The 25,123-nt window shown below is 46.0% G+C and overlaps 1 protein-coding gene across 1 annotated transcript in view; it reads left to right on the forward strand.

The window, feature by feature from the left end:
- BBS9 (Bardet-Biedl syndrome 9) overlaps positions 1 to 25,123 on the forward strand; it is a 325,628-nt gene that overhangs the window by 250,801 nt on the left and 49,704 nt on the right. Inside the window, exon 20 of the mRNA XM_081102088.1 lies at positions 16,760 to 16,942. Within this exon, the coding sequence (XP_080958214.1) occupies positions 16,760 to 16,942 (183 nt within the window). The remainder of the gene's footprint in view (positions 1 to 16,759; positions 16,943 to 25,123) is intronic.

Below are 25,123 nucleotides of genomic sequence, written 5' to 3' on the forward strand. Positions count from 1 at the left end.
TTCTAACGTTCGTTGAAACCTCCTTTTCTAAGGTGTTATTAGGAGAATTAAGATGATGGCTGTGTGTGAAACGCTAGAGAGCTGAAACAAAGAGCCGTTTCCTGCGGGTTCACCAGCTGAACTGCCATTTTCCCATCATTCACCCAGGCCTGCAGGGGCCACGGTAGCACTCTAGCCCCATATGTAAAACTTCTGCTCTGGGTGGTGGAATGACATCCAAATTCAGCCCGTTGTCACAGTTTTTGATATTAATACCACGAATTTAAGAGAAAGTGGCTGTGGGAGTCAGTTACTAGTGTGATGATAGTCCTTTCCTTTTGTTATTCTCAGGAAATGGCCTCAGGTTTCTGGGGAATGGACTCTATGGGAGGATGACTTAAGCTGTGGTACCTGTTCCACTTAGTGAGGTCAACTAGCAAGGAAGCTATTTTAAAAACTAACTTGTAAGTCATACCTCTCTCATCAGATACTGTCTTCCTCACACAGTCTATTTTAGCGACGTAGAAGGAAGAAAAAATATGTGCTGAGTTTAGAGGGACCTCTCTCTCCAGCAATGAAATCCAAACTTGGACATTTCCAGAAAAGATCTCATTTCAAAATGCACCACATTGCTTGCTTCTGTTTGTAGATTTTGTTAATTCTTTTTTTGCTCAGGCAAAATTTTTACTTTTTTCTGCCTGTTTTGTTTTTATTTGCATGTTTTGTTTTAACAGAGAAACTTTAAGTTAGAATATTGATTCCAGGATTAAAACTATCGTGGACTTTTTTCCCCTTTTTATTTAATTCTAGTCTATATTAGAAATGTACACAGACATTTACTGTCCTTTGGCTAGTTTTATAGCTCAAGATCACTTTGAAAATAGTCATTAACATTACTTTTATAATTATGAAAAATATTACTATCTCACAAATGTTTATGAACTTGATATTCTCTCACTTCAAGCCCTCACAGATACCCCTCCCTCCCACCCACCCCCCTCCCCACACTAAGGTCAGTACAGCACCTACCACCATTGAAAAATGGGATACAGATATTTTTTTTCTTGCCCTAGCCAGTTTGGCCTGTGGACTGAAGGGTCCCAGGTTTGGTTCTGGTCAAGGGCATATACCTCGATTGCAGACTCCATCCTGGTAGGGGGCCCATGTGGGAGGCAACCAATTGATGTGTCTCTCTCACATCGATGTTTCTCTCTCTGTCTCTCCTCCTCCCTTCCACTCTCTCTAAAAAATCAATGGAGAAAATATCCTTGGGTGAGGATTAACAAAAACCAAAACAAACAAAATATATATTTTTTATTAGGGTAATTCAACCTTAGCCTCTATTCATAAGAAATATATTTTATAACCTTCCCAGAATGCAAATTTTTAATTGAAATCATAATAAAGCATAATTAAATTTAAAAAATAAGTGAAAAACTTGCAGAATGAGTTTTCTAACTCTAGAGAGCTATTGTGTTATAGACACAGTGTGTTCAGTGAGGGGACTTGGCTGGTGACTGGACAGGCCTGGTGTGAGTCTGGCTGCGTGTTTGTGGACCGACCGCCAGTCTTTTTTATTTTCCTGTTACAATATATTTTTGTTTGTTGTTATTTTTATTGAATTTATTGGGGTGACATTGGTTAATAAAATTCCATAGTTTTCAGGTACACAGTTCTATAAGCCATCATCTATATATTGCATTGTGTGTTCACCACCCCAAGTCCAGTCTCCTTCCATCACCGCTTACCCCCCACCCCTCTCCCACCTCCCCCACCCTGCTTCCCTCTGGTAATCACCTTAGTGTCCTTTAAACCTTTCAGGTCTCAGCTTCGTCATGGCCAAAGGAAAGGTAGCAGGTCTGCTGCGCAGTTTGCTCTGGAGATCCTGTCCCACTGGGAGGTGCTGGGGAGGATGAGGGCTCCTTACTGAAAATGAGAGAGCCCGTGGCCACTGGATGCAGACCTGGCGTTGGACGGGGTAATTCCAGACAAAATAAGTTTAGTGGCTTCTGAGATGTCAATCTGAAGGCACGCGACCACTTTGATCACTTTAAAAGATAAAAAGTAAAACTAGCACATTAAATGCACACAGGTGACAGGACACATCCCGATTTGAAAAGCATTAACGTGTGTGTATTAGGGTATAGGGAGGGACCTACCAAGCAAAATGCATAGGGAATTAAGGCAACCTGCTATTTGCTGGGCCTCACAACTCAACAGCTCATATGCTGGGTACTAGCTCTACTTCTGCGAGAAGCTTCTGGCACCAGCGTTAAGCCAGTATGCTACCCTTGAGGGATGCACAGTGGGTTTCTTCCAGTTCCACTGAACAGGTATTGTTGATCCCTGCTATGCGCTAGGCCCTGTACTAGGTGCTTGGGACACAATAAATAAGACAAAACTGATTCCCTGTTTGCACAGAGCTTACAATAGTATCCAATAAGGAATTGTAAATGTGTTAGGTATACGGCACGCATGTCAAACTCAAAGGCTAACACAGGCCAAATAAATGAGGCATGTGGCCTGCAGTCTGTGAGTTTGACATGCCTGGTGTAAGGGAAGGGAGGGGATATACACAATGTTCTGGTAAGGGGTGGGATTATGCTACATACTTTGGTAAGTAGTGTATATAATTTATGTGTTAAGTCAACTCTGTGAAGATATGCTGAAATTATTGGTCCTACATAAACAATAGATGAAGAGGCAAAGGGAAGTTGTTGCTGTCTTCAGGTATATGACCATTTTTGGGTTTGTTTTGTTTAAATAAAAGAATATGTTGACCAGGTGTTCAGCCAAGGAAGAATGAAGAATGGTAGTGACAATGCCAAGCAAGCTCTCTTCCACGCTGTGTGCTGGCTGTCATGACAAACATGTTTACGTTGTGTCTCATCTGATCCTCCCAGCAAGGGCCTCTCTCGTATAGAGGAGGCAGCTGCAGCTTAAAGAGATTGAGGGACTCTCTCCGGGTCAGACCACAGTGAGGCGGGGACAGCCCCGGAGCCCAGATTCTAATGAACCGTCGTCCTGTGGGTGTTGCTGCTTTTCCATATTTCTTGTAGATGCTTGATGTTTGAAAAGTTTATGGTTATTGCAGGAGTTATAACCTCCAATGACAGCAGGTCACAGAGCTGTAGATGGAAGACAATGCGGAATAATGTTCAGGAGTCAGGAATGGTCCTGAACCAAAGGCATTTATTTAATAGGAGGATAGACAAAGGAATCTGTGGACCCCACCTCCCTGGGAAGTGAGGTTGGTGGGGAGCGCCTGTTAATAGGTTTTTCTCATATTAACTCAACCTAATAGTCATTAAGATCGATGGGCCTGTGCGTGTGTGTGTGTGTGTGTGTGTACACACACACGCATGCGTGTGCATGTGTGTCTAAGGATGCATTGTGTTATGCTGGGAACTGCTTGGGCTTTGGAGGTTTGAATCTAGACCCTGCTGTGTGACTTTTGAACAAATTGCTTAACTTTGCTGAACTTTGTTTTCTTCATCAGCCCCAAATAATAATTACCTAGAGGGATTGTTGAAAGATTTAGGAATAATACACACATAGTTCTCAGGACTGTGCCTGGAACAGAGTGGACACAGTGAGCAGTAGCTGTTGTTTTTAATATATTTAGTCTTTGCAGGCAGCTCTTAAATCACATGTATCACCATCTCTTGGCACAGACTTGGCACTGCACACTCCCTTCACCACTTTGGTCATACATAATCTTAACTTCTTTTCAGTAGGTAATGAGAACCATCAGAAAGCTGAAGATGGGTGAGAAGGTGCTGTGCCCCACAACGCCTCTCCCTGGTTATAACAAAAGTCAATCTCATGCTACATCTGCCACACACGAAGACGTTTGTTAAATATTTATTAGCACGGAACAATTCATGCACCGTGTACTATAGTTGGGTGAAGGCTCAGCTCTTTCAGGTACTAGACCACCACCTTTCTGGAAAGGTCCATGTGGGGCAGATTGGACAATAATCCCACCCAGGATCCATTTACCCTCCCATGGACCTCAGCTAGAAATCTTCTGCCCCGAAGCCCAGACACAGTATCGTTTAGGCTCAAGCCTTGAGCCCTATCCCTTCAGCATCTTCCTGGAGTCTTACCCCTGTTCATGCAGAGAAGAGTATGAATGTGAAAAGATGCAGCAGCTCACCTATTTTGAATGCCATGAATTTCCCAATCTGTTTCTGACGCCTGTGGTGCTGATGATCAAACCTCTGACCTCGCCAATCAAAACCCGTTTCTGACATTCATTATGGTAATTAGAAGGTCTCCGGGGGTTGCGGGAGCCCCCAGCAGCCCGAATGCTTGTGGGCTTGTGAGCTTTGTTCCTGATTAGAAGGAGTGTTTTGAGCACAAACTCAGACTACAGAGCAGTGATTTTCAATCGGAGTGACTTTGCCCCAAGGAGACGTTTGGCAATGTCTGGGGACACTTGGTGGTCACAACTGTGAGGAGGGTGCTATTAAAAACTAGTGTGTAGGGTCCAGAGATGCCACTAAACTTCCAACAGTGACTCTCCCTCACCCCCTCACCTCCTCACCCCTCGCAACAAAGAATTATTTGGCCCTATGTGTCATTGACAAGGAGCCTGAGATGCTCTGCCCTAGAGGGGAGTTGAAAAGGCCTCACACACTCACATTGTATGACTTTGGCTATGATGCTATATTTTAATGTTAAATTACAGGCTTCATAACGCTCCCCACATAAACTTGGTTGTAAAGACTTGAATGAATTTAGTAATTCATTGCAATGTAATATATGTGGAAGGCATGAATTTAGATCCTAGTTATTTATTGCCTATGGTAGATCCAATGAATAGCATAGCCTATACAAACTTTTCAAAATGGTGGGCCTTGGCCTTGTTCAACTGGAATGTAAGGATGGACTTCCATTGCCTGAGTACAGTATTGTGCTCCTATAAGCTGCTGTTTTGTGTGTGTGTGTGTGTGTTTTAAAAATAATTTTTATTTATTTCAAAGAGGAAGGAAGAGAGAAAGAGAGAGAGAACCATCAGTGATGAGAGAGAATCATTGATCAGCTGCCTCCTGCACACCCCACACTGTGGATCGAGCCTGCAACCCAGGCATGTGCCCTGACCAGGAATCGAACCGTGACCTCCTGGTTCATAGGTCGATGCTCAACCAATGAGCCACCTTGGACGGGCTGTCTTTTTTAAAAAAATGTTTTTATTGATTTGAGAGAGAGAAAAGGGAGAGGGAGGGAGAGAGAGATAGAAACATCAATGATGAGAGAGAATAATCGATCCGCTGCCTCCTGCACGCCCCCTACTGGGGATCGGAGCCCATAACCCGGGGATGAGCCCTGATGGGGAATCAAACCATGGGTTCCTGGTTCATAGGTCGATGCTCAACCACTGAGCCACACCAGCCAGACTACATTACTGCCTTAATGGACACTCCTGAGCTATCAGGCTTTTCCATTGACTTCAGTGCAACAAACAGACACTGAATGCCTGAGCCTGGGGGAGGGGCACATCCAACAGCCGCTGGCCGGGGGAGTTTACGACACAGTAGAAACCAGGCCCGTACCTTCAGCAAGGCCACGTCAATGATGGTCATGTCCCAATGGCCTCTGACTGGAGAAATACTCCGTTACCCTAGTTTCACTCCATCTGAAGCCAGACAGCTCCATTCAGTGCTTTTTTGCATTATTTCCATGTGGTCTGAGCCTTGTAGATATCTGGCCAAAGTACCACCAGATAGCAATGGTATTATTACATAGTTTATCTAAAAAAAGCAAAATGAATAGAAACCACAGGTGTTCAAGAGAAATAGACTCTCTGAAGAAGAAGATTCATAGAAAGGAAAAAACTCTACAGTTTGACTTTATTGTGAAAATGCTACGTTCGATTCTTAAACTCTGGAACCAATGCCCTAGCCAGTTTGGCTCAGTGGATAGAGCATTGGCCCATAGACCGAAGGGTCCCGGGTTCAGTTCTGGTCAAGGGCTTGGTTGTACGTTTGATCCCAGGCCCAGGTTGGTGTGCATGAGGGAGGCAACCAATTGATGTGTGTCTCTCACATCGATGTTTCTCTCTCTCTCTGTCTCTTCCCCTCTCTCTAAAAATCAAGAGAAATATCCTCCGGTGAGGATTAACACCCCCCCTCCCCCCACCAAACAAACAAACAAACTCTGGAACCAAGGAAATGATCAGTAGCCTCACCAGCACGGTGGGGTCTCCGGTGCCTTCGCTGATCCCGGGTAATGATGTCTCTTAGCCTTTGCTGCCTTGGCTAAAGGAATGCTCTCAGAACACCCACCAGCTGCCCATCGGGCCATCACTTCCCCTCTTTGGAGATGGCACTCGAGGCTGTGTGGGTGGCTACATAATTACGGACATGTCTTCATGTAGGAATGCAGCCTGAAACCTTCTAAACTTAGAAACTATTCAGGTCAGACCCGCGAATGTTGTTTTTGGACAGTGATCACTGTGGCATTCTCCAGGGTTTGTAAAACGAGCCCTGACATTGCCAGCCATAGATTTCAGCTCTAACAGCGATCTGTTCCGTGGGTAACCCTGGCCCGGAGAACACTCATTCTTCTTTTTACAACTCGACTCCATTAATTATTATTTTTTAAATTGGGGTTTCACTTGGCTATAGGTAGATAATTTTATGGGAAGGGGTAAAAGTTTGGTCAGCGGGGATGAGGGGGTGTAAAAAGAGTAATTAGGTTTGAGATCAGTTGTATTTTTAATATTATATTCGCCAAGCAGTGGGGTTAGTTTCCTTTCAGCCGATTAAGTTACATGACTATTTGGTGAATAAACTTTGCAGAAATAGCAAAATTTGTCTCCGTGTCACTCGTAAATGATTTATTGTCTTTCTCATTTAACATTTTTATGTATCAATGGTATATATTTTAAAAGTCCCAGCCAAAGTCTATATTCCAGCACTGCCTACCTTTTATATTCTTCTGGGCAGAACATGAAAAAAGAAAAAAGAGAAAGGTCCCACAGTATGTAGTAGAAAGAAATTTCTCAGGAATAATTTGTTTTTCTAAATCCAGTTTTATATGAATTCTCAAGGCATTCAGCAAGTGGAGAGTGGTGTCAGGGAAAATTATAATCCTAGACCAGAAAAGCCGTTACAGTGTCTGAGCGTCACAGCGATCAGACCATGTTCCAAAGCACCGGGTGACCAGGCAATTGGCAGGTCTCTTTTTATGAAGACAAATAGCTTGTGTGACCCAAGTTTTCTACTGAATGGGTACACTTTTCCTGTTGTTTTGCTAGTTACCTCAAATGGTAGCATGGTTAAAAATGTAGTCTAATCCTGGGTTTGGTTGAGGAATTTCAGCTAAATGCAGGTTACAGGGGAATCTTAGGTTTTTACTCCATGTGAGGTGCAGTAGAACACAATCCCGTCCTCTATCCTATTTATACAAAATAACAGAGTAGCAAAAGCAGTGAAGAATTAGATTCTTGTTATACCTTTGAAGTAAAAACTCCGGGCTCTCTTTTATCTAGATTCAGCACATAGATAATGAGACACTTCTTGCATGGGTAACTGGCATTGAAATGATCTCCATGCCCTTTCTCTTTTCATTTTAGACTTTATTGTGTTGTTTGTGTGTGTTTAAAATATGTTTTTATTGATTTGGGAGACAGAGGAAGGGAAAGGGAGAGAGAGAAACATTGATGAGGGACATTGATCAACTGCCTTGTGCATGCCCCCTACTGGGGATGGAGCAAGCAATCTGGGTATGCGTCTTGACTGGGAATTGAACCGGTGATCTCTTGGTTCAGAGGTTGATACTCAACTTCTGAACCACACCGGCCAGGCAAACCTTATTTCGTTATTATTGGTAAAAGAATAATTCTTTTGGGTAAAAGTTGGATCTTTTTAGCCAAAGTAAGAGCTTAGACCTGGTCAACTTTTTTTTCTTTCTTACTGTAAGGCGTTGGCCATGCTGGGGTCTGCCACAGACGCCTGCACAGATAACGCCATTGAATGGGAAGCGTGCCCTAACTCTTGCCTGCTTCCAGACCTCTCCCAGACGGGAAGTGTCTTCTCCCCGGAGGGCTGCCCTGTGAAGAATACATTCATTGCAGCAGCCATTAGAGCTGCCTGAAGCTGGGTGTTAGGCAGCTGTGACTGAAGGTGAAGTGGAATGGTTTTTTAAAAAGTAGATGACAGATATATCGAGGCAGGTTTGTTGTTTCCATGAGACATCACTTGGGCTCCATTCAAATTGGGAGCCTGACAGTGCCTGATTGAGTGTCTGGGATTTAAAAGACAGTTCAGTGTGTCTCCTAGTTGTGCTAGAGTTTTGGGTGAACTGTCTTTGAGGTTCATCCATTCAGCCAGCATTCAGAGCAGGGGTGGGGAACCTTTTTTTCTGCCAAGGGTCATTTGGATATTTATAACATCATTCACAGGCCATAGAAAATTATCAACTTAAAAATTAGCCTGCTCTATTTGGTTAAACATTTAATTAACTCACCCCTAATGCCTTGGCAGGGCCAGACTAAATGGTTTTGTGGGCCTTAAACGGCCTGCGGGCCAGATGTTCTCCACCCCTGAGTTATGGATGCCCACTGTGTGCCGAGTGCTGGACAGTTGAGGGCATGTTGGGGACTTACCAATTGCTGTTTTTACACTGGAATTTTCTGGGCTGAGTAGGAATTTAATTTTCTTTCTTCATTCTCATTGTGTACTTTATGAACTTTTTATTCAAGTCACCAAGTTTTCTAGCATTTTCAAAAAGGTACAAAAGGAAATTGAACAATGTTTAGCTCCCTGATTCTAGAGAATAAGGCACACCAGGCAAAGGTGGGGGTCTGTGTTTTTAAATAGAATTTCTAAAAGAGTAAAAGAGGGAACACAATGCACAATTTACACAGCTCCTAGGAATATATTTCATACAGAGTCTCATGGCATTCCACTTTGAAGCTTGATTGTCCTTGGCTACAAAACGAGCTGTCCCATTGGGTGACTGGACAGAGAGGGTGGGGTCACCAGCATCAGCTTAGCCAGTGGTAGTTGGTAGTGGGCCTCAAGTCCCAGGAGAAAGGTCCTCCTTTTCCATATCGGGTGTTACTAAATGGAAATGAACCCTCAATTATAGGCAGTACTAAGAATTAATGACCAGGGGCCAAACAAAATAGAAATGAATAGAAGGGATGTTAACAAGCTTTTATTGAATACGATCTTAGAGGTGAGAAAATGAAGTTGGAGGATGGCAAAGTACTACCCCAAGCTTGTACAGCAGCAAGTAGCATCACTAGTATTCTTACTTAGAGCTAATTGGCTCTAAAGTCCCACGATTATTCTATCATCCAAAATGCTGTTAGCACCTTTGCAATATGGTATAGCCATTAATCTATCAAAACTCTCGCTTAAGTAGAGGTGCCTTAATTTGTGTTTATTTATCCACCTTAATGAATTATATTTTCACAGTAATTTTACTTCTCTTATTATTTTAATAGCTTTCTTGAGATGTACTTTATATAGATTCAGTTTACCAATGTGAAGGGTACAACTTAATGATTTTTAGCATATTCACAGGGTTATGCAACTATCAACACAACCTCATTTTAAAACAGTGTTACCCCTTTAACAGAAACTGCACACTGATTAGCAGTCACTTTCTATTCCCACTTATCCACCACCCACCTCCAGCCTGAGGTAACCACCAGTCTACTTACTGTGTCTATAGATTTGCTATTCTGGACATTTCATAAAATGGGAAAACACAATATGCAGACCTTTGTGAATGGCTTCTTTTTAAAAATTTATTGTTGAAAGTATTACATATGTCTCCCTTTTCCCTCTTCCATCCCGCTCCTGCCCACTAGCACAGGCCCTCACCCCCCTATTGCCTGTGTCCATTGGTTATGCTTATTTGCATACACACAAGTCCTTTGGTTGATCTGTGAATGGCTTCTTTGTCTTAGCATAACTTTTTAAGGTTCATCCACGTCATAGCATGTAGCATGTATAAGTACTTCATGTGTTTTTATGGCTGAATAACATTCCATTATATGCCGCATTTAATTGATCTCTTCATCACTTGTTGGACATTTGAGTTATTTCTACTTTGGGGCTATAGATATAATGCTATTTACTCTAAACACTCATGAACAGGTTTTTGAGGGGACATAATTTTCACTTCTTTTGGACATAAACCTGTAAGTGGAATTGTTGGGTCCTGTGGTCACTCAATGTGTAACTTTTTGAGGAACCGCCAGGCTGTCTTCCAAAGCAACGGCACCTTTTGCATCCTACCAGCTGTGTGGGAGGGTTCCGATTTCTCCCCATCCTCGCCAACACTTGGTATTCTCCATCTTCTTACCTCTCTCATTTACTTCAAATATGTCTATGAATTAGCCAAAGAAAAATATCCTTACTGTTACTTTATGGATAAAAACCCCAAATCAGCAAACGTTAAATAAAAAGCTCAGTGTGTGTGTGAACAGAGGGGAAGTGCCATGAACAGTTCAAAACAGCAAGTTGCCCACAAGCCATGGGAATGGTTTTGAATCAGACACAGCCACGTTGGTCGTTCGGGCCCGCATTTCCCACCCCTCCATTTTAACGGTGATGAAGCTAGAGCCCAGGCCCGGGAAGGAAACCGAACACTGGCTGAAGCTACGTGGGAGAGAAGCCAGAACTAGAAGCTCCGTCTCCTCGCCTCCCAGGCCACTGTTCCCACAGAGCCTACTGCATTCTGCCCACGGGGCTTATGAGCTCACCCATGCCAGAGCAGCTCCGTTTTCTTAACTCGTCCATCCATGCCGACCTTTTATAAATAAACCTGGGGCACTGGAAGGTCAGCAAAGCCGAAACCTCCCATTGGGAAGCTGCGGGAGGAATTTGTTCCACGTATGGCCTGGGATGGAACGCGTGTAGGCAGAAAGTGAGTGTAGGCAGCGCTACTTGGGTCTGAGTCCTGGCTCTGCTGCTTACTAACTGCTGGACCCTTTCTGTAATGTCTCCTTGTTTTTAAAACGAGGGCACGAATGGTATCTACCTGGTGGAATGGTTCTGAGAATGAAATGAGATAATCTCTGTAACGAGGTTAGGGCAGCGCCTGGGTCCTAGGAAGCCCTCGGTAAATGTTGACAGGTTATTAATAGAGAACATCCACTCGCTCAGACCACTGAAAACATTGTAACCTGAGATTTCTAGAAAGTAAACGAGTCATCCCTTTCATACAAGTCGTCTCATCAGAGGAGCAGGCCTTTAGAAAAATAGCTGCTTCCTAGTCATCATGATTCTGAGCTGTCTGGAGCATAATACAGTCCCCTTTGTTAAGAGGGGAAAAACGTGCCCGGCCGGTGTGGCTCAGTGGTTGAGAGCCGACCTATGAACCAGGAGGTCATGGTTTGATTCACTGTCAGGGCACATGCCCGGGTTGGGGGCTCGTGTGGGGTGTGCAGGGGGCAGCCAATCAGTGATTCTCTCTCATCACTGATGTTTCTATTCCTCTCTTTCTGTCCCTTCCTCTGTCTGAAATCAGTAAAAACAAAAACAAAAACAAAAAAATCTACATATTTAAAGCCCTTTCAGAAATGGGCTTTTGAAAAAAATAAGAGGGAAAACACTTACTGGGTTAACTTCCCACCCTTCACAGATTCTGAACGGATTTCCTTTATATTGTAACTTAGAAACTAATCTGGGATTTTTAGCTCGAGTTGACCTCAGAGTAAAAACCCCAACGATGGGAAAGGTTTACGAAAGCACATATCCTAGGGTGGGTGGAACATGTCATTAGTATTTCCCCTTAATATCTTTGTCTGATAATCAAGATAACAACCTACTGGGTTATTTTAGGGCCGACTGCATACACTGCAGAAGAAAGGGGCCCCACGAGGACCCAGAAGACGGGAGTCGCACCCTTCTCCCGAGCTCATGACCATGGACAGAGTGCCCACCTGAGCTGCAAGCTGATCAGAGCTGTCAGCTTCTGTCTCCTCGTCAGAAGGGGGCCAGGGGACTAACGGTTTCTCTCCCAGAGGGTCGTCTCGAGGACCCAATGACAGTCTGGGCATAACAGCAGAGGCACAGAGCTCAGTACACGGCAGCCAGAGAGCCTTGTTGTGGGTGCTGTGCGCCACACGGGAGATCTGGGGGTGAGTTCAGGTGAAGAAATTGGACATGTCCGTGTTCACATCGCATGATTCATGTCTGCTCTGCTGCTGCTGCTGCTGCTGCTTTCCTGTAACCAATTTCAGAGCCTCTCTTGGCAGCTGGGAGTGTTTGGGATTAATTTCACACTCGCTTTATGAGTTGAGCCTTTTCCTGCAGGCAGCTCCCTGGGCCTCTGCCTCATGACTTTGGCATCAACCGATATGGCAGTGGGACAGAGATGTCCTCTGGGGCCTCCATTTTATTTGGAAACCTTCAGTTTGAAACAGCAAAACAAAGGCCATCAACACATTGTGCTTGAAATTGTTAGCATTTATTGTTTCCTGGGGCCTTCCCTCTGCCGAGCACCAGGGAGCAACATGCACGGCCCGGGATGAGCCCTCCAGTGTGAGCGCTGCAGCTGCTTGGGCTCCTTTGCTCAGCGCCAGGTGAGCTGTGACGTCTTCTAGGCCTTGGTCCGACCTGGGTCTTGACGGCCCAGCCTTTGCAGCCCTGTTCATTGTGTTGATTCTGCTCAATTCATTTGGCTCTCGCGGAGGACAAAATAAACTTGGCTGTTGCAGGTGAAACCAAGTGGAGAACATGGAGATCTGCTTAGTATTTCATGCTGGCCAGTAGGTCAGGGAAATTTTCCTGGGGGGTAACTTACATGAGGGATTGTTTATCCCCTTTCTTTCCAGTTGCTGGGACCATTTGGGGATAGCACACTCTTTCCACAATGGCACACACATGCATCCAGGGAGAGCCCGAGTGGAGACCTGGGCTTCTCCCGCCTGACGTCTTTTGGGCCCAGCTCAGGAAAGATCTGTGGCTCGGGCTGCTGTCTCACTGAGGAGCCATTCTTCCACCACAGCTGTGTTTAGCAGTTTGGGTGGGTCCCGCACTGACATGCTGTTACACTTAGTAAGAATTTTCCCTGGATAGTGAGGAACGTGCATAAAAGCCTCTCTTGAGTCCCAGCTAATGCTCCAAATGTTTACTGGGATCCCATAGCTGCTGAGAGTGTCACCTCCACCAGGTAATGCGCTCACTCAGAATGCTCCGTGGCTCCCCAGTACCGACAGCGTTAGGCGCGTGTGCTTCATCTTGACATTGTGGTTCTTTGACAGTTGCCCATGTTGCCTTTTTTTTTTTTTTTTTTTTTTTTTAATCAAATGCTCTTCCCACAATGGAATATTTGTTCTTCTCCGAACAAGCAGCCTCCACTTTTCTACGTTAATGCATTTGGTCAAGGTGTTTTCCTTCACTGTGAAAGCCCCCATATCCAATATCTATTCTTTAAAAAAACATGTTTTTATTGATTTTAGAAAGAGAGGAAGGGAGGAGGATAGAGAGATAGAAACATTGCTGAGAGATTTGCTGCCTCCTGCACACCCCCTACTGGGGATCACCCCCCAACCTAGGCATGTACCCTGACTGGGAATGGAACCATGACCTCCTGGTTCATAGATAGACACTCAACCACTGAGCCACCCTGGCCAGGCCACTATCTATTCTTCAGGACACATTTCAGGTACCTCTTCCAAGTGATGTGCTGGTAAATATTGAACAACGGGTTCCCTGGGGAGGAGAGGCGGTGGGAATTCTGGGATCTTTTGTAGCATTTGTTGACTTCCATGTTGTCAGTACTACCACTGTGACTGACCTCTGCGAGAGGTCTCAGAATATGGACTTGGGAAGAAATGGGCAATAACCATTTCTGTTTCCAACCTGCAGGGGCAATAAGCATAAATAACCTCCAGGACCGAGACATTAGTGGGATAATTAGGAAGTAATTTTGAGTATTTATTACCTTTGTTTTAATGTATTTAACTTTAAGTTCATGTAATTTAATGTTTCAGAAGGGCCCAGTTTAACAGTTGACTCACAAAATTTCCCCAGATAGAACCATTGGTTTTCTCTCCTGAGCTGGGTGGAGCCGGCTGCTTCCTCCCCCACCTCTCCTCCCAAAGGCCCCCCTCCCAGCACCAGCGAGGCCCTTCTCTGAACCTGGGGGGACTTCAGGGCTCATCCAGGCTTTGGCGGGAGAGACTCACAGCCCGCATCCTGGCCTCCTGTTTCCTGGGTGTGGGCCAGCCGGCTACCTACTTAGCAGCCCCCAGTGGAAAATGAACATGCAGGGCCCTTGCTAAAGGCAGGAGGAAGGGCCGGCAGGACAGCTGCTAACATATCCACTTTCTCCTGTGTTCAGGGTCTCACTCTCACACCTTCTGATGGTATCTTTTATTTTCTAGCTGATGTCATTCCAAGTAAGGAAAAATTAACATTTAAATCCTTAGTATGAACTTGATCATTAACCGCTGTTATGCGATGCCAGTTTTAAATGCAAATCTACGAACACGTAACTCTAGGTGTTCATGAGCACGTCTCCTCTGCTCACGCGCATGCTCTATTATCTTACCACCACCCCCTCTCCCCTCACATCTCACACACACATCACAAAGCACAAATGCAAAAGCAAAATTATTAAGCATTTCAAGAGGGAGATGGCAGGGCACTGAAGCAGGCGTGGAGCCCTCTGAGTGAGGGCACAGTGTGTGGGCCCAGATAGCACTGGGCACGTTCATTTGTAAAGTAGAGATCACGCCCGCTAAGCCCAGGGCAGGTGTCTGCGAAGGCACTGCTACCGCGGGCACAGGGCAGGATGCCGGCGGGCAGTCTGTGCTCAGTTCCCTGGACGCATTGTTATTCACAGCAGTCCTGATGTTAATGGTGTTCCTCTTCGAGTCTATAGGGTCTTCCCTACATGGTCAGCATTGGCCTCCCTGACCTATTTTCCTTTCTTCATTATAAACTCTTTGAAGGTAGAGGTGAGATCTGTCGCCACTGAATTCCCTGTAGTGCTTCCTGCAGATTTTTGCACCTACCTGCCTCCTGGGAGGTGTGCATGACCTTGATCTTTGCATGATTTGGCCTTACTGACAAGAAGCATCTGTGTCTTAGTAACATGGCCCCCTCAGTGAGGCTTGATTGGTAACAGTCCCAGGAAGGATAAAATATAAAGTTGGGCTTTAACAGGAGTCCGTTGTAATCATGGCGGGGGGTGGGAGGGAGGAGGATGAGAGGGAGGGCAGATGAGTCCAGGTGTTTTGGTTTAAGGATGGTGGCCTCCTCCTGTCTCTTGGAGGGACTGCCTGAAGTCATGGGGAAGGGATACATTCCAGGCCTCATCGGAGTGAAAAGGCCCCGGGGACATTAACTCTGGCCCGGAATAATTTGTCCCTTTGGGAAGTCCTTTCACACTTTGTGTCCTGCACAATTAGGACATTATTGCAGTAATGTTTCTTTCCACTGATTGGTTGTGTATGTGTGTTTTCTGTCCAACAAATTATAAGACCCTCATGGGCTATAAGAAACCTTGCAGGTCTTTGGAGCACGATGGAAGGCAGCACAGTGATAGGTGCACAGTGAGCAATGCACTTATTGTGCAGCTGACTTTGGTCCCAGTTCCCAGGGCTCCTGGGGAGCTGCATGCCCTGAGCCAAGGGGCAAAGCGTCCCCGTCCGCCTGGCATTGTCAGGCCAGGACCTCCAGCCGCTTTGTCTTTCCCTGACCTACGTCTCTGTCCCAGTGTCCCCCAGACACCCCGAGACCTGTCCCCCTACAGCGCCTCTCCCTCTGTGGAATTTGGGAGACCACACAGCTGTAGAGTCGACTTGTTTGAATGATGATTTTTTAACACGCGCCTTGGGCCAGTGTCAATAGCCCATGAAATCTCACCGAATGGATCGTCTGCACGAGACCTCGGAAACTCGGCTGAGCCCCAGGCCTCACGCTGGTGGGATGCACAGGAAGGTGCTCGCTGCTCTGACTTTGCTGTTCCCATCCTGGGGGTTGTCTGACGTCTCTCGCCTCTGGGCCAGTCCATTCATTACTTTTAATGAGCACAGAATTCACCAAGACATTGAAATAACATAAAACACCAATGGGCAGTCTTGGATGTTCCATCCAATTGTTGCTTTAGTTCTTTTTCCCCCCACAGATTATTCAACAGGATGAAAAGAAGAAAAAGAAAAAGCCAATTCTACTCACTCCTGCCAATTCTATCCTAAGTAGACTTGGCCTTGTAAAGCTAACACACCCGAACATTTTTTTTTTCTTTCAGGTCCCTGTGGGCCGGTGCCTGACATTTGTCTTCAAAATGACATATTACTCAACTGGCTAAACGTTTGAACGCTGTCTATAACAACATTGATATTCCAACTATGAAACAGATGAAGAAGAATCAGAGGGAGATAGCTATTTTCTGAAAGGGGTGTAATGAAGTTATTATTTTAAATGATAGGGCAAATGCAGTCATTTTGATAAGAATTTTTTAAGTCAACCCATCTCTGTGGCTAACCAGTGTTAGAGACAGTAATAACTGTGCTAGAGGTGACTTTTATTAGCTTATTGTGGGAGGTCCTGGACAAGGCCCCATTAAGCTGATTTCATGGGTATTTGTGCCTCCGGCCACATGGATTTGGAATTCCTTTGGGCATTTGTTTTAAAGAAGGAAAGGAACAGATGAATGGTAACTCCCTTATTCCTCAGCGTCCCTTGTGTTGGGGGAGACAGAGCCAGCAGATTGTTGGAGGGAACACAGCGTGTGCCACATGCTCTTTAGAGGCCCCAGGGGGTGTGAGATGGTCCCTAACTGAAGTCTGTCATTCCTGTAGGTGATGGCGCTTGCAGATGCCGTGGAGGAAAACCAAGCCAGTGTGTTCCAGGCGTTCAGCAGGCTGCGCAGCGCCACGCACCTGCTGCTTCTGCTGGTCAGGCTGTGGCAGAAGCTCAGCGCTGACCAGGTGGCCATCCTGGAGGCGGCGTTCCTGCCTCTGCAGCACGACACTCAGGAACTGGTAAGGCCCACGCATCTGCCGCTGTGACAGCCACTGTGACAGAAAAGCTGGTGGCTGCAGGGAGCTGTCACAGGGCTATCATGTTTTTTAAGGTATTAGATGATGGCTTGGGTTGTGTGTGTGTGTGTGTGTGTGTGTGTGTTTAACCCAAATCCTGTTTTTCTTTAAATCATTATAAAAATGTCAAATAAAAGCCTTTTTCCCCCTAGAGCTATTTTAAAAATGGGTATATAGCCCATTTTTATGTGGTACCCAGTCTATTTTTTAAAAAATTATTTTTATTGACTTTTAGAGAGAGAGAGGGGGGGAAAGAGATAATCATTGATCTGCTGCCTCCTGCACTCTCCCTCCTGGGGAGCGAGCCTGCAACCCCCAGGCATGTGCTCTGACCGGGAATCAAACCGGTAACCTCTCAGTGCATAGGACGGCCCCCAACCAACTGAGCCACACCGGCCAGGGAAGTCAATCTTCTTTGTGTTCTGCAAGCACCGAGAAGCCAGGAAACAGTCGTTTGACTGCCTGGGTGGTGCAGCGAACCTTCAGATTGGCTCATCTAAACGGCTCAGCCATTTTAATTTGCTCCATGTTCTTAAATTTAGCGTCACTTCAAGCGTTAGAGGCAGCTGAGATAGCTGTGCAAAATGACAGGAATATTTCCTTACATGTATATAGTTCTTTATGTATCGTTTGTAAACTCTTTTACCCTTAATCCTTTGAATGGACAGTTTAGAATGAAAGGGGGGAAATGGGGTTTGTATTGAGAGTTTGGGGTAGAGGATCATTTATTTTTATTTTTAAAAATATATTTAAAAAATAATTTCAGAGAGGAAGAAAAAGGGAGAGAGAGAGAGGGAAACGCCCCCTACTGGGGAGTGAGCCTGCAACCCAGGCCTCTGCCCTGACCAGGAATTGAACCATGACCTCCTGGTTCATAGGTTGAGGCTCAACCAGTGAGTTACCCTGCCAGGTGGTAGAGGATCATTTAAATAATAACTTCCCAGATCCCTTGAATTATAGAGATATCTACGACCACTAGCTGCCATTTTGGGGGAACTTTTGGCATGCTTTTATTACAAAGAAATATGTTTTTAAAATAATTTCAGAGAGGAAGGGAGAGGGAGAGAGAGACAGAAACATAAATGATGAGAGAGAAACATTGATCAGCTGCCTCCTGCACACCTCTCACTGGGGATTGAGCCTGCAACCAGGGCATGTGCCCTGACCAGGAATCGAACCTGTGACTCTTGGTTCATAGGTCAATGCTCAACTCCTTTCCTCTCTGTCTAAAAAATCAATAGAAACATTAAAAAGAACCTCACAAGCTGTGGTTCAAATGAAAAGTCTTGCGGGGGTGTCAGGACCCCTCTCCATCAGTCCAGATGCAACATGCCTTCCTTGTACTTGAGTCTCCGTTCACTGTGGGACCACGAGAATGCTGAGCTCACGGGGCCGCATGTGAACAGGGCAGAGAGGAGGAGGGTGCACACATTGTAGGCATGTCTGTCTTTCTCACGCATGCTTCACTGTCCCATCAACTTCACTTACAACCCAAGTTCCAAGATAAAATTATTAAGAATTTCAAGATGGCGATAGCAAGCATTAAAGCAAGTGCGGGCCCTTCTGAGCAGGGCGCCCCATGTGACTCCACAGCTCACAGGCTCCTGAAGCAGGGTTAGACCCAAAGGAAGAACTTCCTAGAAACAAATGTTCTCAAATGTAGGAATTGCATCCCAAGAGAGTGTGGGATTGACATCTTTAAAAACAGTCTCGTTTTGCTGGGAGGCTGTAAGCACATTCATCCCTGGAGGCAGGCGCATGGACTTAGCATCCTCTCACAGCCCCTTCCGCCTGCCCGCCCTGTATTCTCTGCTGTCCTACCTCCCGAAACGCATGGGCAAATTCTTCCAACTCTCTCCTGAATTTGGTGAGATTAGAAGGTGTGTACACTCATTATGACTATTGAAGTCATTAAGGAGACAGGACATTCGATAAAAACATAACTTGGAGAAGAATGAATCAAAACAGACATTTTAATACTGCTTGTTATGCTCTTCATCTTTAATTAGGTTGTGGTATTCACACTGGACTTGCACTGCGGAGACAGCTTATATATCTTGAGTAAAAAGGAATCCTTTTTCATTCTCGAAGACGTATGCCTGCAGTATGCGGTTTCGACATGCTAGCTCACAGTCCCCCACATCATGCCTCCAGGCCTCACAAATAAATGTTACGTGATGGGTATCCCGCTGAGATGTGACAATGAAATATGCAAGCCTGAAATAACTTGGAGGAGGTCGCGGCGGGAAGAGAGGAGGCTCTGACCGGAGTGTTGGAAATGTAGCCCACATTGCAGTTGTTATGGTGCCACAGAAATCTGAGTGCAATTTAGACCGTTTGGTTGGGGGTGGATGGCAGAGTGCGTGTGGGAGGGGGAGCCTCAGACATGTGGACATCGTTTTCAGCGTAGCCTCCGCTCAAGGTCAGATGTCCCCAGAAGTACTGAGAGGCCGCGGCAAGTGCTCAGAAAGCGCCACGTTCCGGTTGGTTGTATTTATTTAGGCGGCACGTGTCACAAGGCAGGCTAACTGCCGTAGTCCGTTCTGGAATATCTTCTTCTTTTTTTTTTCTTCTTTTTTTTAAAATATATTTTATTGATTTTCTACAGAGAGGAAGGGAGAGAGATAGAGTGTCAGAAACATCGATGAGAGAGAAACATCGACCAGCCGCCCCCTGCACATCCCCCACCGGGGACGTGCCCGCATCCCAGGCACATGCCCCCGACCGGAACCGATCCCGGGACCCCTCAGTCCGCAGGCCGACGCTCCATCCACTGAGCCAAACCGGCCTCGGCTGGAATATCTTCTTAATGACATTAGGTTCACAAAGCAAAAATATTTAGAACTTGCCGTTGCTAATGACAGCAATGTTCTTTGCACTATACGCAGTGGTTCTCAACCTTCTGGCCCTTTAAATACAGTTCCTCATGTTGTGACCCCACAACCATAAAATTATTTTCATTGCTACTTCATAACTGTAATGTTGCTACTGTTAGGAATCGTAATGTAAAAATCTGATATGCAGGATGGTCTTAGGCGACCCCTGTGAAAGGATCGTTTGACCCCCAAAGGGGTCGCAACCCACAGGTTGAGAACCGCTGCTCTATAGTATCAGCATTTTTTTAAGTACCATCTCACTTGGAACAGAGCGCATCATTGTTTCTTTGATTTGTCTCTTTAGTAATACTTCTCCATTTTTGCCGCTTAGTACTATTTTGGGGGCAAATAACTGTTGGTATTGCAGATATTGTACGTGATTTTTGTAAAGGTGCTGGAAGTCTCTATGCCAGGTGTGTTTGGTAGGGATCCTCTCTCTCACTTTAAGAAAAACATTGAATGTTCTATTGGGCGTCTCTAAAAAGAACTCTTAACCTCATTTTCACACTGGACTTGATAATATGGTGTTGTCCCTACCGTCTTCCATGATGAAGGAGAAGGGTTGCCCAAAATAGCATCCTATCAGAGTACCTGACCCGGCAACTCTGAAACGGGTTGTTGTCTTACTTTCCAGGTTGGGGACAGAGCGTATTTCCGAGTATTTGAGTTCTCTGTGCAGGATGAAAACCTGCGTCCCTGACTCTCTGTCCTCAGAGGTTCTGCAAAGACCCTGTCTCTGCTTACACCAGTGAGCGTGCGTGACTGGTTTAAGTCTGAGACAGTCTATAATTGTGTATTATCCACAGCCCCTCCCATGATGCGGGACAGAAGCCCGTGCTGAAAAAGGATACATACCTCAGTCATTGATTCCTTCAGTGAATAATTATTCAGTATCTGCCATGTTTCAGGCCGTGTTCGAGGCACCTCGCATGCCTCAGGACACAAAACATCCCATCCTCCGTGGGTGACTCCTCCTGGCCCTGCCTGCTCTCTGCGCAGACCTGCTTCTCCGTTTCCTGGTCAGCAGCTCAGATGACTAAGATTCCTGGACATGCAGTCCAGTGGATGGCAAGAGAGCAAGGAGTGTGGTATTTCCTAATGGGCTGTCTCAGAGTGTTGGTCCGAATGCCATTTGTGCTCCATGTGTCCCTGGAGGATTCTCTAAGACAAGAGCAACAGGGCACTGGTTAGGGCACCGATTACGGACAGGCCGAGGGTTGGAAGGAATAGTGACACATTACAAAGCATTTTCCTGACTTTGCCTTTTTTCCAAAGTTCACGGAACACCTTCAGCAGATATCATCTACTCTTTGAAGAAGAAACGCTATAAGGTATTCCCAAGGGTTTAATATTGATATTGAACTTTAAAATCCCCTGGGGAAGTTTAGATGGAGATTTGAACCCTCAGCCTACCTTTTTGATTGATTATTCCTTTTGCAAGCTGAGAGGGAAAGAGAAACTTATTTTTAACCTGTTCAGCATGGTTCGTGTGAAGAAACAGATGTTTACAATAGGAAATCCTGTTGTGTGGAGGGACTTATCAAGGCTCACTTACAGGGTTTAGAAGACGTGCATGTCACCGGCCAGGTCTGATGTGAGGGCCATTGTGCCTCCCGTCTGGGCTGGGTGAGGACAGAGCTGCCTGATCATTACTGTTATTAATGGCCTCTTCTTACCAGGCGAACAGAAGGAGGAAGTCTGGTGTCGGCCTGACGCCCGCCTTTCCTGAGTGCTAGCGCGGCGTCGCAGTGACAGCTGTCTGCGGGACACAGGGCAGAAAGTAAATATTTTGGTGATTCCCATGCTCGTAGCCAGCAAGATAAACATGAAAGAACTGGTTTTATGTTCAGAACGGCCACGCTCTCTGCGTCGCCGCTGCCTAGATGCAACTCTTTTGCTTCCCCACAGTTTATATAACACATCTCGGAGCCTCCTGCCCACTCGCTTGCTATTTTAAAATGGAAATAGTTGAAATACTTCAGAATTGGGAGCCAAGTGGAATACAATGTACAAGTGCTGATGTGAAATTTCTGTAAACTTTGCTCGTGTGTATCAGTATGGACACATTTACTATTCTTCATGCATTTAGGAGTAAAGAGCCTGAATAAGTGAAAAGGGCATTGATTAATGGGAGCCTCCCTCTCCCGTAGGCCAGCTCAGTTCCTTTTTGAAATAAGGTGTGTTTTACATATTAATAACTAAGTAAGTAAACCTACACAACCGCCTCCCCCTCACACTGCTTCCCAGTTGGATTCCTGGCTGGTGTACTGCTGTTAGTTCAATTTCCTTAAAACGCCTCTAAACAACCTAGTTTGAGTCCTCTAATGACGAAGAGCCGATTTTGACATTGGGGGGCCTCCCGTTCTTTAGGAGCGCACCCCTGGGTACTGGTGACTTGCTGCTCTGAGCCCAGTGCTCGCTGCCTGCACAGCAGAGCCGCCCGCGTGGCGTCGCTAGTCCCTGGGCCCTGTTATTCCATGTGCAAGTGCTCCTGTGAGACCCCCCTGGCTTGTGTCCCTCTGTCAGGCTTTCTGGGTGGCATTTGAATTAGCCTTTCTGCCCATGTCGCTTCGCTTCGTTGGCCTGCCCTGCAGTCTCTGCGAGGCTCCACCCACTGTTTCCCGTGGCACCTGTGCCTGTCCCCCTGTGGCTCTCTGACCTGGTCCAGCTGGGACCCCGGTGCCAGGCGGCCAGCACTTCCAGCCCCTGGGCGCCACCATATCTTCTTCCTGAAACTCAGTGTCTGGGGCCCCCCAGCTTCCCCGCTTGGCTCTGGGCGAGCTGGCTTTCCAGGGCACACGCTTTTGCCATTAGCAGGCGGATAGTGCAGTTTTCTTCACCTGAAGTAGTGTCCCCTGTTTACCCGCTGGCCGCCCTCTTTAAGGGGCAGGCCAGTTTCAAGCATAGTCAGATATAAGTAGGTGGGGATTGCATGATATCATGATATTTTCATAACGTTTCATACAATTACAGATTCTCCTTCAATAACGTGTAGTTTTTTAAAAAACATTTTTTAAAAGGAAGCATTCTACTTTCATTTTGCATCCCCCCCACCCCCGTTTTTTTTTTTTCAAGTGACCTCAAATAGTTTGGGTTCTGTATGAGCAAAGCCTGAGCTCTCCTGCACCGATGACACACCTATTTGTACGTGTGTTCATTTACACCCTAGAATCCAGTGAGCAAAGACAAACGTTTTCAGTGATGGAAACATCTGCCGGGCTGACCAGCCGCCCCTGAACGATGGATGAACCGGTTACTCTGACAGTTTCACTGTGGAGGAGAGAGCTAAGGGACTTGCCTGGCTCTAGGCCAGAGCCGCCTCGATTGCCTGCCGCGTTAGCCTGTTTTTTGGAATTTTTATCTTTAGATGCAATCAGCAGGGTGAGTAATCTTGGGAGGACACATGTTTACATTGTCCTCTAGGTAAGGGCATCCAGGGATTAGGCACAGGGATTCCAGTAAACACCCGGGGGTCTGCACGTGCACAGACTTGTTTGGAAAATTCAAGGCATAATTAGGGGCGCCGCCTTCAACACTCCCCTAAGTCTCCCCTAATTCGGAATTCCAATAAACAGGGCAGGTAGCCTTCCACACACTTCCCTTTTCTCAGAATGTCCTCCTGACAACTTTCCAACCAAGTGTCTTGTGCTCCCCAACATACTAGTATATCAAAGTGAAAACAGCTGTTAGGTACACCTCACCTGTATTGATTTAGCCAAATTTGGTAACAGTGCCGACAGTAGTGAACCAGACATACCCACCAATTCCTGATCCAGTCTTTCCAGACAGGCCTCCAGGAAACATGGGCCATAAAGCTAGCCCAGCACTTGGCTCTGGTCAACTAAAGTTAATGCACTCAGAGCGGTTAGTCAAATCCTCATGGTGTGCAGTGTTCATGTTTGTAACTCTGAGGTGCCGAATGCAGCCTACATGCTGATAGTTGGCAATGCCAGGTGAGGCCTATCACCTGAGTAGAATGTAGTCAGGCTGAGGTTCAAACGTGAGCAAATCCTTAGTCAGGTCTGCGTCCTTAGGGAACTCGCTGAGCACTGGTTCTGCTGGGAAGAGAAGTGAGAATGGCCATTCAGATTCGATCTCAGCTTGCTTTTTGCTTTATATTCCTACTGAGCCAGTAAACAAGTGAGAAAACAGAGGAAGAACATGAGATTAGGAAAGTGAGTGGAGCCCTGGCCAGTGTGGCTCAGTTGGTTGGAGCCTGGTCCTTTCCCGTCAGGGCACATACCAAGGTTGTGGGTTCAATCCCTGGTTAGGGCGTGTGTGAGAGACAACTGATGGATGTTTCTCACATCCATGTTTCTCTCTCTCTCTCTCTCTTTTCCTCTCTCTAAAAAATCAATACAAATTTAAGGAACAACAACAACAAAAAAGAAAGTGAGTGAATCAGCTCTCCAGCGCCTTTCCCATGAAGGCCTGCCTGCCCGGAGTCTGCCGGGAACAGTGTGTGGGGGTGAGGGACTGGCCAGCTCAGGGGCCTCAGAACCAGAGCTCCACACACGTCAGGCTGAGAGCGGGGCTGCGTGGGCCCCGAGGAGCCGTTACACAGGGAATTCCTTCCTACGTTTCAGGTGTATCGTTCACTGTATTTTTACTACACAATCTGGCCTCCATTAGGTAGCTATGGCTTACTACCAAAGGTGACTGAAACACCATAAACTGGAATGAGTCATAAATGTATATATGAAATAAGGTTTTTCTTCAATAAGACATATCCAAATTCTATTTCTTACCCAAAGCAACTGAAAATTACACTGTCTGGTTGGTCTCAATGAAGTAGGCCACATACTGAGCCTCCCTTGGGTGTCTTCGCCATCATTTTCAGATTCAGGGTTTTGATGTTTGGTTATCTTTGTCATCTGTAAGCACAAAATCCTCCTGCTACTACCACAGTAAGGTCAGAGGTGCTACCAGCCGTGGGCAAACTACGGCCCGCGGGCCGGATTCGGCCCATTTGAAATGAATAAAACTAAAAAAAAAAAAAGACCGTACCCTTTTATGTAATGATGTTTACTTTGAATTTATATTAGTTCACACAAACACTCCATCCATGCTTTTGTTCCGGCCCTCCGGTCCAGTTTAAGAACCCATTGTGGCCCTCGAGTCAAAAAGTTTGCCCACCCCTGTCTAGCCCATCCTTGAAAAAGTAGCACTCCCTGGGTGGCCTCCTGCCTCCTCGGAAGCCTTGTCCCAGGCGGGCCGGTGGGTGAGGATCTTGAGACTCTTGTGAGGA

This window comes from Myotis nattereri (assembly GCF_964212035.1).
Source record: "Myotis nattereri genome assembly, chromosome: 11".
Classification (NCBI taxonomy): Eukaryota; Metazoa; Chordata; class Mammalia; order Chiroptera; family Vespertilionidae; genus Myotis; species Myotis nattereri.